At 39.7% G+C, this 13,342-nt stretch overlaps 1 protein-coding gene and 1 non-coding gene across 6 annotated transcripts in view; both read right to left on the bottom strand.

The window, feature by feature from the left end:
- The window catches only part of LOC139130970 (cyclic nucleotide-binding domain-containing protein 2-like), a 31,525-nt gene that overhangs the window by 4,548 nt on the left and 13,635 nt on the right, over nt 1-13,342 (bottom strand). For all 5 annotated transcript variants that reach the window (XM_070696836.1, XM_070696837.1, XM_070696838.1 and 2 more), the window contains 6 exons: nt 5,768-5,842; nt 3,227-3,315; nt 2,449-2,522; nt 1,143-1,201; nt 534-617; nt 37-101 (listed from right to left, as the gene is read on the bottom strand). In XM_070696836.1, coding sequence (XP_070552937.1) covers nt 37-101; nt 534-617; nt 1,143-1,201; nt 2,449-2,522; nt 3,227-3,315; nt 5,768-5,842 — 446 coding nt within the window. The remainder of the gene's footprint in view (nt 1-36; nt 102-533; nt 618-1,142; nt 1,202-2,448; nt 2,523-3,226; nt 3,316-5,767; nt 5,843-13,342) is intronic.
- Nucleotides 8,447-8,518, bottom strand: Trnah-gug (transfer RNA histidin (anticodon GUG)). Its single transcript has one exon. It is a non-coding gene; the product is annotated as a tRNA-His (tRNA).

The following is a 13,342-nucleotide window of genomic DNA, read 5'->3' as shown; positions in this document are numbered from 1 at the left end:
TTAAGAAATGTAAAAAATATTGGAACCATTTCTTACCTCAAATATTCTAAACAGGCTTCGGGTGTCAGATCCAATTTGGTGTTGAAAATGTCATCATAGTCCTGCAAGTAAGCCGCAGCACGCAAAACAAACCGTTATAAACTGATTCATATGCCGATAAAGTCACCAAAAATGACGAAAGCGACACTATTATTGTCATACACATATTGTTATGGACACAAAACAAATTATTTATGTATGCCACATAAACGTACAAAAGATACTGTTGAAAAGGTTGAAAATGTTTACATGAAAAATCATGCACGGTAAATATTCACCAATTCAGAAGATACATATGTATACACGGAAAATGAAACATTGAGCTTTGAGTAAACATTTGTTTCACATTATTGTGTTTGTCGATAAGCAGAAGATGCAGTCTGTACCCAAGTAGGATTGCTGTATTGGTGTTCAGAAGCAGTGATCTGCATCACGCAGGCGGAAAACATTTTACGATGTTCACCGCTAGGTGGCGTAATACTCTGCCTTCTTACCTGCCCGTGTAAGCAAAATAACTCCACGTCTCCTTTTGTCATGACAGTACTTCTCCTGTTTGATCCTCGCATGAGATCAGATTCCTGTATCCAGAAGTTGAAAAGATTTGCTATGGTTTCGTCTAACATCAAATGTGTGTGCGAAGACATGTAAAATATTTGAGTAGCAGCAGACGTATGACTTTTATGAAGTAAATGACTCCACATAGGATTATAGTTCATTATATTCGATGGCGGACGTTCTCTCGACTATGGAAGTCGTCGCCTTTGATTCAATCTCGCAATTGCCGTTCATTCAAAGACTCAAAGTTCTAGGCGCGTGTTTAATTTCCAAGTTTGTTGTATTTAACTGCTTATTTATGTGAGTTGTGTGTTTATAGAGGTGTTGTGTACACAACCGGCGACCTTGGTGGAGAAACAGCGCTTGTCCACCACCATTCAAGCTTTAAAATTTTATAAACTTTCTCTATCTGGTACGACTTGCTGCGACGACTTAATATTGTGTGTCATTTTTTCAACCTTATCGATTATTTATTCGAGTATTCAGGACGATGGCAAGCGATATCAATCAGCTTTTAAGTGTCAATTCAAGAAAACATGATAACATACCCCGAACTTGTCGCCCTTCTTCAAGACAAAGGTCTGTCCATTCGAAGTGTTTTCCGTGACTAAAAGGAAGAGTACGTTTTGTCGTCAGAGAACCGATTTAAAATCAGCAACACTTCCAAGGCAATGAACGATCTTTTCAGGCTTCGCTTGCCTCCCAATACAAACGCCGTGACGCAGACATCAAATGAAACAGAAATGATAACAAACTCACTATCGTCACCAAGGTGATGAGGGTAAGGATGATGAAGACAATGATGATGACTGGGGTGACAGGCTGTCTCTGCAATCATCATCGTCGTCGTCGTCACCACACCACGTCATTATTATCATCGACAAGTGTAATTTCTGAGGCATCAGATATGAAACGAACTCAAACCCATGCGCAGAATTTAGAAACGACAGGAAACCTTAGATTTGATGGCCCTCTTTATTCCGCCACGCGCATAAATATGGACATATATCTGCAGAAATGATCCTTCATAAACCTCTGAAGTGCCGTGGCCACTTCGCACGCACTTAAGGTAGTATGCACCTCGAAAGTGAAAGACTTAAACTTTTGCTCTAACTTTCGTCAAGGAATCTTTTAATCATTCTCTTTCATAATCAAAAATAAAGATAGGGGGTCACCGTGCAAATTTTAGTACTAGAGAAACAAATTACCCAAGATTTACCGATATTAGAAATTCAAAATGGCCGCCATCCCTGTGTTTACTCTATGGAGAAAAACAAAAATTTTCGAATTTCGAAAAAGTAAGCCGGTAAAAAGTTTTCTTTCACCAAGAGCTTTAAAATGAACCCCCACATGTGGTATATCAGAAGAGAATTGCAAAAGTTTGAGAGTCCGAACGTCTGTCCCCGAGGTGCGTTCTACCTTAAATAATATCACTCGTTGCACAAGTCTTCCACAACACCTTGCCGAATATACCAAACGAGACTTCCCTTATTGCACGAAACCATAGAAGTAATAGGATCCTCTATTACCTTCATAGTGTAACTTGCCCGGGAACCTGCACAGATAACAATACGGGATTCAAACATACTATAACAGTGTTGAGCCACCCAGCATATTACTGTTCCTCAATCAAAGCTAGATGTCGGGCACATCGCATAGCCGCAGAACAGCAGCCATTCTGCTTCTCTTCTTTGCGGGTTGCGAATCAATGTAGTTCGGGAAAACCCCAAAGATTGTGACGTTTAACAACCACCGTTTACTGTTTACCGTTAGATATAAATGATAGTGATATGGACATGGGTATATAATAAGAGTGTCCATGATAACCCACAGATTGAAAGAAACAGCACTTACGTTTTCCGGAGATCACAATGTAAAGACCTTCTGGTTTCTGGCCTTCTCGGCAGATCACTCGATTTCTTCCGAATCTACTCGATGGAACAGAATCGCAGGATATTTGTATAGCACGATATATATTGAATGGTGTAGTGTAGTGTAGTCTGGTGTAGTGTACATGTAGTGTAGTGTAGTGTAGTGTAGTGTAGTGTAGTGTAGTGTAGTGTAGTGTAGTGGTGTGTAGTGTAGTGTAGTGTAGTGTAGTGTAGTGTAGTGTAGTGTAGTGTAGTGTAGTGTAGTGTCGTGTTGTGTAGTGTCGTGTCGTGTAGTGTAGTCTGGTGTAGTGTACATGTACTGTAGTGTTGTATATGTTGTGTTGTGTACTGCATTGTAGTATTGTGTGCTTTGATGTAGTGTGGTTTGATGATATTTTGTATAGTATAGCATGGTATAGGATGGCCTAATCCTGTAAAGTATAGCATAGCATGGGATAACATGTAGCATGGTATAGGATGGCCTAATCCTGTAAAGTATAGCATAGCATAGGATAGCATATAGCATACCATAGAACAGTGTAACTTCAGCATAGCCTGAGCACAGTATAAGACAGCACAGTACAGCACAACATATATAGCAGTGCAATGCATTGCATATAATAACGTGGCTTGATTATATCAATGTATAGCACAGAACAGTATAACAGAGCACAGTACAGCATACCCTGGACCATAGTGTGGTTTCCGCTGAATTCTGTATTAGGTAAGTTGAGAAGGCGAATCTATTCGATTATACTCACTTGTCCCACCAAGCATGCTTGCAGACTTGTGCCTGGATGTCAGGCGGGTACTTGGCAAATTCCTCAAATTGTTGCATGGTCCTTACAATCTGAGAGACAAAAATTACTGAGTGTCATCCAAAACAATCACAAATTACATTAAACTATCGAGTGTTAGGAGGATAAATTAATGGCTATTATTTCGACATACTCTGATTATTTATTTTCTTTAAGGGATACAGTCGTCGGAACTGAGTTTAAAGGACCCATACCACCAATGTAAACACTGTATCCAAGGTACGGTGGTGATTGATGAAAGTTGTCTGTCATAATCTACATCGCATAATTTAAATGTTGCAGCTATGATGATGAGGTGCATCTATATCGTGCGCGAAATACGGTGTTGCTAAACAAGAAACTCGCACAGGCGCAGTTCCGACGACTGTTTTCCTTTAAATACGGTTGAATATGATGTCATCGAGGAATGCGCAAACCATATATCCGCTGTTCATTCAATAATGGTTGGCTTTGTTCGACTTTGCTGTTGAAATTTTCAACATGTATTTCTTGCGTTTTGTGTAAATAGACACATACTGAGATTTAATAGTCGCGTTCTTTGCTTTAGAAGTCTTCGCAGTTACTTCACGGAGATTTTGAAGTAGTCACTATTTCAGTACGCACGCGCATCAAGAACAACTCGAATGCTGGCCATGTGGGTGGCAAGATCACTCGAACCGCAAGAAAATTCTATTGATTTCTCCAAAGGTATTACACCGACCATAACAACTTTATTCGATTAATTCAACTAATATGCTTTCCTTTGAAAATCGATTTCAGCTCAGCCTAAGAAAACACGACTCTTAGTCGATATTGTCTGTATATTATCACAATGAGCTGTAAAAGCTAATGTATTTATGCAAATAGTTTTGGGTTTCGAAAGTGATCATGTTGTCATGGTATGTCTTCCAAGGTTAATGACGTATTAATGGCAAATGCTTTTTTTTGAATCTGAGTTGAAAATCAAATTACCCTGGCGCGATGCAGCATGCTGGCATTTAACGAAGCGTTAATGTATCGTAGACCTCGTTATTCAGCCGGACCCTCTGAGACATCAAAGCCCTCAACGGTGAAAGCTTTGCGCGTGGAAGTTGTGAGTGAACCTTTAAGTAAATTAGATAAGTGACCCAACCTTGATTAAATGTATAGGATGCCATCTATCAGTACCACGGTTTTGTAGTTTGAATTTGCGTCTACGCGCATCCATTAGCCGTTATATTTGTCGGCCGAACGCTTCAATCACACCCGTTTAATTTCCGGCATTTCTCGCTTTCAGGAACGACACGAATTTGTTACAATCACCGGTGATTTGCCGCGGCGCTGCCTCGAATGGCCGAGGTGGGAGCTAAATAAATCTCCCGACAAAAAGAAATTGGAAAACTCACTGGTTGCCTTGGCAACCATACCGTTTTATCGTGTATGATGACGGAAACATATATTCGGTAACTCTTTCCTAACAACATGGGGAGAAACGTCCGATTTGGACTGCATTTTTTCCTGGCTGTCGCTTATACGAATCTAATAGCCTAGTTTGATCAACGTCGTATTCATAGCTGTGTTTTACAGCGTCTGTTGGGATAACGATTGCTGACAGCTCGCAACGGAATTGGCTCTGGTAATGTTTTTATTTCTTCAATTATAGCCGGTACATTATGCTTTTAATGCCATCGCACGATTGCAAAAATCTCTTTTGGCGCTCAAGGGTAAGTAGCTAGTATCCCTGCATGTTTCTCCTCGATCGCATTGTCCCATGTCTGTACCCTGAGTCCTATAGTTTTGAAATGTGCCAGTAGACTGGAATCGGCGTTATGTCTAGCCGGCCGCAGAACTGAAACCCTTCCGGCAAAAAATTGTCAACAATTTCTTGACTGAAAACAAGCCATCATTGAACCACGGTGATTTTTTCATCTTTTCGGATGAAACTAATTACGAATGTTCACCAAGTTCGTCGTCCGGAGGCAGATATCTGGGACCTACTATTTTTTATTTCTTCCATTTCTCTGTGTTACAACTTATCTTATACGTGTGAATCGGGCACGAACGTCCCTGGTGTATTAGGTGACGGTAAACGATTTGTGAATTAAGCATTTACAAGCGCCGTCCCCGCATTAGGTGGAAACAACGCTATCTTTTTACGGTAGCCTGACGGCATCAAACGTCACCAAAATAAGAGCAATGAGGACTTGTTCGTTAAGGCATGGTTTGAATAGCTCCGGCGGGGAATGAGGAAGGCCTTCTTGAGTAGTTATACGGACAGCGCGTGCGTGCCCTTCTCATTCCATCTTGCTGAGTCCATCGATAACTTTACACCGAACATCAATCTCATTCGTCAGCCATCATGTCTGTAGATGTTATATCTGTCCTAGTCAGGTAAGCATTAATTAAATATCTTCTCGTATCGGTTTACTTTACATGACCACAGTGTCACACGTGCGCTTCATATCATAACTTATATTGTTTGCCTAATATAAGTCTGCAACCAATATGTGTCTGATATTATCTTACATTTTGCACAATCTCGGGACTCCTCGCTTCGATATCCATACGTAGATATTCTTTGATCTTACCCGGTATGCTATCCTGTAAATAATAGACAAAAATAAACAATTACCAATTATGGTAAGGGAAAATAAAATGTGAAAAATGTGACATGTGTGGAAAGCTGCAGATTACGTCAAAATTAACGCTTAGACCTTCGACTACTCGTCGACCCTTCGTTCTAGAATTATTATGGAATATACGGCTAGTTTTCAATCGGGTTCGAACTCACAACATTCGGCATCCAGTCGTAATTCATGATAGGTGCATCGTTCTGCAGTGCGTAGTGCTTACATGTCTTATATAATCGGCAAGCTTTGAAATATGAAGCGGAAGTTAAAATGTCAACAATAGCTGATGTCGATGTCATGCATTATATTCAAACAATGTCTTTGATCAAACATACGAACTAAACCCTATGAAGTGCACAAATTCAAGAATCTATGAGTGTGCGAAATACTGTAAAGGCAGAGAAAAATGATTATTTCCTCAATTAACGAATCGTAGGGATCATCGAGGGAATTGTTCATTCCATGTACAAGTTAATTTACACGATTATTTTGTTTCATAACTGTCATTGCAAAGTCACTTCAAGAATGCTTATATATCATATCACTGAGTATAAATGATCACCAACGTGACGATTTTCATATATTGTTTCCCGACAAAATTGCTTTTGCTTTGTGATGAATCGCCTGAGATCACGATGACAAATTAGGCACGAAGGAAAATTGAAATGCGGAAATATTTGCGGCCGCTAATATTTCAGAATCGGCACATGTAAAGGTGGCGCCGCGCCGAGGAATTGTATGGATTGCCGCGGCCTAACTGATCGCGCACTGCCGCACTAGCCGGAAAATTGCCTAGTTCCATTTGGCTTTCAAAATATTTTGAAAACAGGCAAGAACAATATTAGGTCCAAATCAGGCACAGACGGACATACAGACAGACATGCAGACAGACAGACAGATAAATAGATAGATAGATAGATAGATAAATAGATAGAAAAACCTATGACATTTGTCGAAGAATCGGGTCATCACTGCGCCCTCCACGATGAAAAAGCGAGATCGCTGGCGAATTAAATTTCATTTCGTGTTTACCGTAGCTATATCCATATCGAAAACAGAGGAAATGATATTGAATCGGATTTAATAAATTGCGTCAGGCTTCATTTTTTCGTCTCTTTATTAAATTTTCAGGGCGTTTGCAAGTCTATAATGCGAAGAATAGTTTAGTGCCACGGCCCTGCTTTATTGTCGCTCAACTACAATTTAGCAGCCAGAATATTCGTGTTACGATGATCGGGATGGTGGTTTGATGACGATTTCATTCGATAAGAAACTGAGAGACCGAATACAATGTTCCTTAGTCACACAATGTCTGTGAGATGATGTCGGGAGATTTACCAGTGAATCACATTCGGAACTCGCCTTCGAATAAAGACCACATCAGCGGGAAATCTGCAGCGTCTGTTGACCTTGAAATTGAAACAACGGTTCAATGTCGACCGGAAGGAGACAAGGTGGCTTCACCAGACGTGGTTTTCTACGGTCCTCGGCTTCATGTAAGTTTGATTCTTTGCAAGGTTTATTTCAAAATACTTTGATGCGAAACTGCAGTCAATCAGATATGTGACGAAGTGTGAAAATATAAACTAGTAGAGGGGCGAGGTGATATCAGAAAGCAAAATTCCTAGACAATACTGATGTCGGTATCACGATGATACAGGTAGGGGATATTTAATAGTCAGAAATATCGACAATTACATTTGATTTGATTTGATTTAAGCCTTTACATAAGAGCGTGCTATCACCGAGACGGACAACCAACTTTTCTGCATTCACAGGGGCCGATGAGACATGTTTAGGCTCACTGGTAGCGTATTACCTCGATTTCGATTCTGCCTACCGTTCGCAAATTCGTACTATTAAGGCCTACGCCACGTGCACAATACTCAATTACCCTTCATATTTAAGCACGTTATATTTTGATAATGACGAGTTGACGCAATATTTGCCATAGTAAATTTGACAGTGTCCGTTAAACGCAAGAAGTATTTTGCTGCACGCGGCGCGTTAACTATTTAGTTAACGCGCCGCGTGCAGCAAACTACACGGATTTCGTGAAGGACCTGCTGAAGGCATACCGTAGTTAAGGTGGTGTTGAAATTATTTGGATTTAAAAATCTTTGCCACACAAGAAACGTGTCAGGTATCGCGGTACAACACCAGTATTTGACGGCACTGTAGTATGCCGCATCCCTGACCTCGCCTAACTATTTAGTAATGCACGTTGTGCGTGCTTTTCTATGTACTGCTTTAAATATATAAGAGGTAGATATTAAAAATTAAAAGATAGATGCATATTGGTCTCACAATTTGAGAAAGAAGCACCGTGCATGAAACGGCACGCGAGTAACACACGAGCGGCGCCTTCACCGTACAAGGATTCTCTGTGTCAGACAACGGACGTGGTCAGACAAACAAAAAAAAGAACAAAAATCGATTAAAGAAATAAATATTCAGTCAAAATGCCTGCTGAGAATGAAAAGAAAGTAGAAAGGCAGAGAAAAAAAAAGAAATGGGGAAAGGGACGCCAAAAAAAAGTCGCCCCCCCTGCCGTAACATCACACCTTAGGTGTATTGCCGAGACCAGGATTCGAACCTGGGTTATTGCGGCCACAACGCAATGTCCTAACCACTAGACGATCACGGCGAGCTATTGGGTGAGCACACTGCAGTGCATGAATCTAGCGTTATTATACTTTCAATATAAGAGAAGTGGGCATCCGTTGACGATTAAGTTGATTACGAAGTACGTGCAATTCTTACGACATTTGTTCCTCTTTGAATTCGATGCCGCAGAAGCACGGAATGACAACAAGGCATTATTCGCTTTACAATGTCCGATCCCGTGCGCGTGCGTGAAATACGAAGCGTACCGTAATCCGGAGCCGCAGTGCTGCATAGCTCGATGTTTGCCGTAGTATTGGGTATGTGGATACTGGTTTTGCCGCCCGACGTACATACTCAGGCAAAACCTCTACAGCACAAGCAGCTAACAAATCCGGAGCTCTTTCGCTCCCGAGCACGGGCAGCCGTCTCATTATCCCTGCGTAGCGTACGTACCAACACGTGTGTTTTCCCGCGTTGTACTGTGGGAGGCCGTACAATAAGTTACAACGCCGCGCACTCACAGCATAATATACACAAGGGGCAGTGTGGCTGCAATAAGTAGCCGATACTAGGCTGTGTGACGGCCTTATATTGCGTTGTCTTTGTTAGCGCCGGCCCGCAGCCGAAAGGCTGTGCGCCGGCTTTTCTATCGTGTTGCTACATAGGTGGTAGACAGGCGAGGCTATAGTCTGGTGCCGAAACCCTGATTTTTGGTCGAACCCAAAAATTTCGGCCCCACAATGGTTCTCGGTGGTTTCTGTATCTTCAAAGCCTACTGAATCAGGATCTGCATGATGCCACCCTGGCACCCTTGGGCATTTTAATATATTCAAGATGGCCGCCAAGATGGCCGCCAAATATGTAAATTGTGATATCTCATCTCTGTGAAATGTTATCAAAGTGATTTTAGTGTCGTATGCCAGGTATACAGGCCAAGGAATTCATTTCTTTCATTGCCGAACACGTGCAACCCTTAATTTGCATAAAAATCCAAGATGGCTGCCAAATGACCTCGAAAACAGGTAAATGCCATATCTCAGCTCCATGAGAAGCTGTTAGAGTCATTGTGGTCTCCTTTGCCAGGCAATTGGGGCTAAGGAACTCATATCTTTCATTGCCTGATATGTACAACCCTTAATTTGCATAAAAATAATCCAAGATGGCTGCCAAGACGACCTTAAAAACAGTTGAAATATCATATCTGAGCTAAATGACTAGCTATTGTAGTCATTTTGCTCTCCTTTGCAAGGTATATTGGGTCAAGCAATTCATATTTTTCATTAGCTGACATGTGCAACCCTTAATTTGCATAAAAATCCAAGATGTCAGTATGTAACAAGTCATATCTCAATACACTATGCCTCTGATTTTGGTGTCTTTCGGCATGTTTTACGGGTCAAAGAATTGGTATCTTTGTTCTATTTGCTGTAAATCAAACAAGAAATTCTGAAATAGATATTTACAATCCAAGATGGCTGCAAAGCTGGTTTCCACAACAAATATCAAGGTAGATCTTAGCCGCAATTGCATCCTGGAACTAATACATTAAGGGTTCAAGGCAGAAGGATAAGTTTCTTTCGTTATGTAAAATGTAAAATATTTCATTGAAAGCCAAAATGACCACCCAATATCAACTATGGCCACAAAGATGGATGCCACAAAAACATTGAGTCGCATCTTAACCAACCAAGCATTCTTGAGACCTATTTTGTTTTATTCCACAACAAATTTCAAGGTATATCTTAGCTGAAACTGCATTCTAGAGACTAATGCATTTCAATATTGGTCGCAGAGTTTTCATTTCTTGTTTTCATGTTATCCCTCTAGAGTTGTACCCTTAGCTTTGTAATCATCATGCTGCAAACAATTTTATAGTTTCTGCCATAGGGGCATCAAGAATATGAATGTTTTGCACTTGACACCCATCCATGGCACTTTTAACAGTTTAATTGCAGTCAAATTATCCAATCTTTAATTGAATTGTTGTTGTTTTTATAATTAAACATATAGACACCTTGCTCCTCCGAAAGCAATCTTCATCACCAGTTCAAATCCACTACCTGACATAAAAAGGTCTATACTGATAAGCATGTGGAATTTTCCTTGTGTCTCGGAATGAAACCGAAAGTACATAACAGTGCTGACGTGTTTCTTATCACATCACTTCTCCAATAGATGGATTGCAGACTAACCTGTACTGTTTTGATGGCTTGTGCCAGCTTTATTGGACTATGATAAGAAACATACCAACAACCAAAATGTATGCATACAACGAGCCACAACTGCTAGGTGCCCATGCTGTGTCTTGTTATGGTGCAGTGGCCTAGTCATGCTAGCCATGGAAGCCGCAACACACTAAAACTGCAAAAATAACGGGCATAACAACTGGCACACTCATAAATATAAACGTAGACAAGAAAAAATGAAAAAAGTAAAATATTGATGAACATTTAATACCCGCAATATAGATATTCATATTTATCTCTTATCTAATACTCTTTTGTTATTGATTTTGCAAAATCTTTATTCTAGTTTATGATCAAGATCCAAATTGGTATACCCTTCATGTTCCACAGGAAGTTACAGATGCTCTTTAACTCAACTGGCTGTGACATCTGTATTTTCTACGAGTATAGGATAATGAGCAACTGTCAATAATAATGGCCCTGCTAATAACAAAAGCCATGAAGGATGATTTTGTGCAAGAATCTTACCGAATTTTACAGTTCTGGTCGAAAAATTGTAATTAGTATTTGGTACATTGTTACAGATAAGTATTATAAACGTGCCACCAAATGCCACCAAAATCAATTTCATTAAATACTCAGTCGGCTGAAGTATTACATATTATTTGATATGGCAGCTATTCCGGAGATCATATTTTCATTGAATTGATAAATGGTAGGTAAACAGTTCATGTAATGGGAAAAGTGAGTTCCTCGATACCTAGCATGCCGCCAAATATTAAGAATCAATCTCAAAGATGAGCAATGATAATATAAGTTAAGGCTACATGCCTGTTTTGCAACTCTTTTTAGGGCATCGATGATGTTTTGACTTCACTTTTGATATATAAGTTGCATTGAACAGTATTATATACAATTGACCCTTAAAATGTATCCAAAGACGCAAAACTTGGTCTCGCAAGGTACTTGGTAAATAGAGACATGATGTAATATTTTTGACACCATTATAAGCATTAAAAGATAAACTACCTGTTTGCAATGTTCTTGAAAGTTTTTTTCAGGTCAGATAACAAGAGATTTAAATTCTGCGACTAATAAAACATGACCATACTCATCAAAATAGGTCTTAAAGAATGCTTGATTGGCAAAGATGCAACTCACACCTCACTAAATCTAACATTGGTGTTTGTAATGCAATTAAACCGCTCAAAGTGCTCTGAATTGGTGCCAAATGCAAGAGGTTGGTATTCCTGCTGCCTATGAATGACACTTTAGCAGAAACTAGACACTTGTTTGCAGCATGACAGTTGCAAAGCTTAGGTACAACGTCTGATGGATGACATGAAACCTGGTCGTCATTATCAAATCAGAAAACCATACCCGCAGTGATAAAGGTATTCATAGAATGATTCTGTCACACCCACTTGCAGTCATATATCTAAAGGGCATCATATTAAAGATCCTGCTGAAATTGACCTGAGTGACTAAATTGGTGCAAAGATAAACGAGACAGATTAGTTAGGATTGCTCAAAGATGACCAAACAAGTCACTTCACTGCAAGTGCACAAGCATGCTCAGCAAAGTCGCCTCGAATAACTGAAGCTCATTTATTGTGGTTGATTGACAAATGATAAAATGACCCTTCACGTTGTATGCAAAGGTACAGTTCATTATAATTCAATTTAAATGGATGGTTTGACAATTTATATGAATGAAAATGTGAATTCAATGACCTCTCAAACGGATCCAAACACATACAACCTTGTGTCGAAGATGCTAGATAAATCTTGTTGTAATGTTTTATGAAACCATTATAGCGGCAATAAGGGATAAAATCCTTCCATTAGAAGTAAGATTTTTCCAGCTCAGAAAACAAGTAATGAAAAACCTGCGACCAATAAAACCTGACCAAACACAACAAAATAGGTCTCAAGATTGCTTGGTTGGTTAAGATATGACTCAATGTTTTTGTGGCATCCATTTGTGTGCCATAATTGATACTGGGTGGTCATTTTTGCTTTTCATTTGTGCATTTTTGCTGAAATATTTTACATTTTATATAACGAAAGAAACTTATCCTTCTGCCTTGAACCCTAAATGTATTAGTCTCTAGGAAGCAATTTCAGCTAAGATATAAATTGATATTTGTTGTGGAAACCAGCTGAGCAGCCATCTTGGATTGTAAATATCAATTTTAGATTATCATGTTTGATTTTACAGCAAATATAACAAAAGATACCAATTCTTTGACCCGTAAAACATGCCGAAAGACACCAAAATCAGTGGCATAGTGTATTGAGATATGACTTGTTACACACTAAAACAAATATTTGGATTTTTATGCAAATTTTATGCAAATTAAGGGTTGCACATGTCAGCTAATGAAAGATATGAATTGCTTGACCCAATATACCTTGCAAAGGAGAGCAAAATGACTCCAACAGCTAGTCATTGAGCTCAGATATGACATTTTAACTGTTTTTGAGGTCGTCTTGGCAGCCATCTTGGATTATTTTTATGCAAATTAAGGGTTGTACATATCAGGCAATGAAAGATATGAGTTCCTTAGCCCCAATTGCCTGGCAAAGGAGACCACAGTGACTCCAACAGCTTCTCATGGAGCTGAGATATGGCATTTTACCTGTTTTCGAGGTCATTTTGGCAGCCATCTTGGATT

The sequence above is a fragment of the Ptychodera flava genome, chromosome 4 (assembly GCF_041260155.1).
Source record: "Ptychodera flava strain L36383 chromosome 4, AS_Pfla_20210202, whole genome shotgun sequence".
In the NCBI taxonomy this organism is placed as follows: Eukaryota; Metazoa; Hemichordata; class Enteropneusta; family Ptychoderidae; genus Ptychodera; species Ptychodera flava.
The sequence above is the reverse complement of the archived record's forward strand: the minus strand, read 5'-3'. Positions and strand labels throughout refer to the sequence as shown.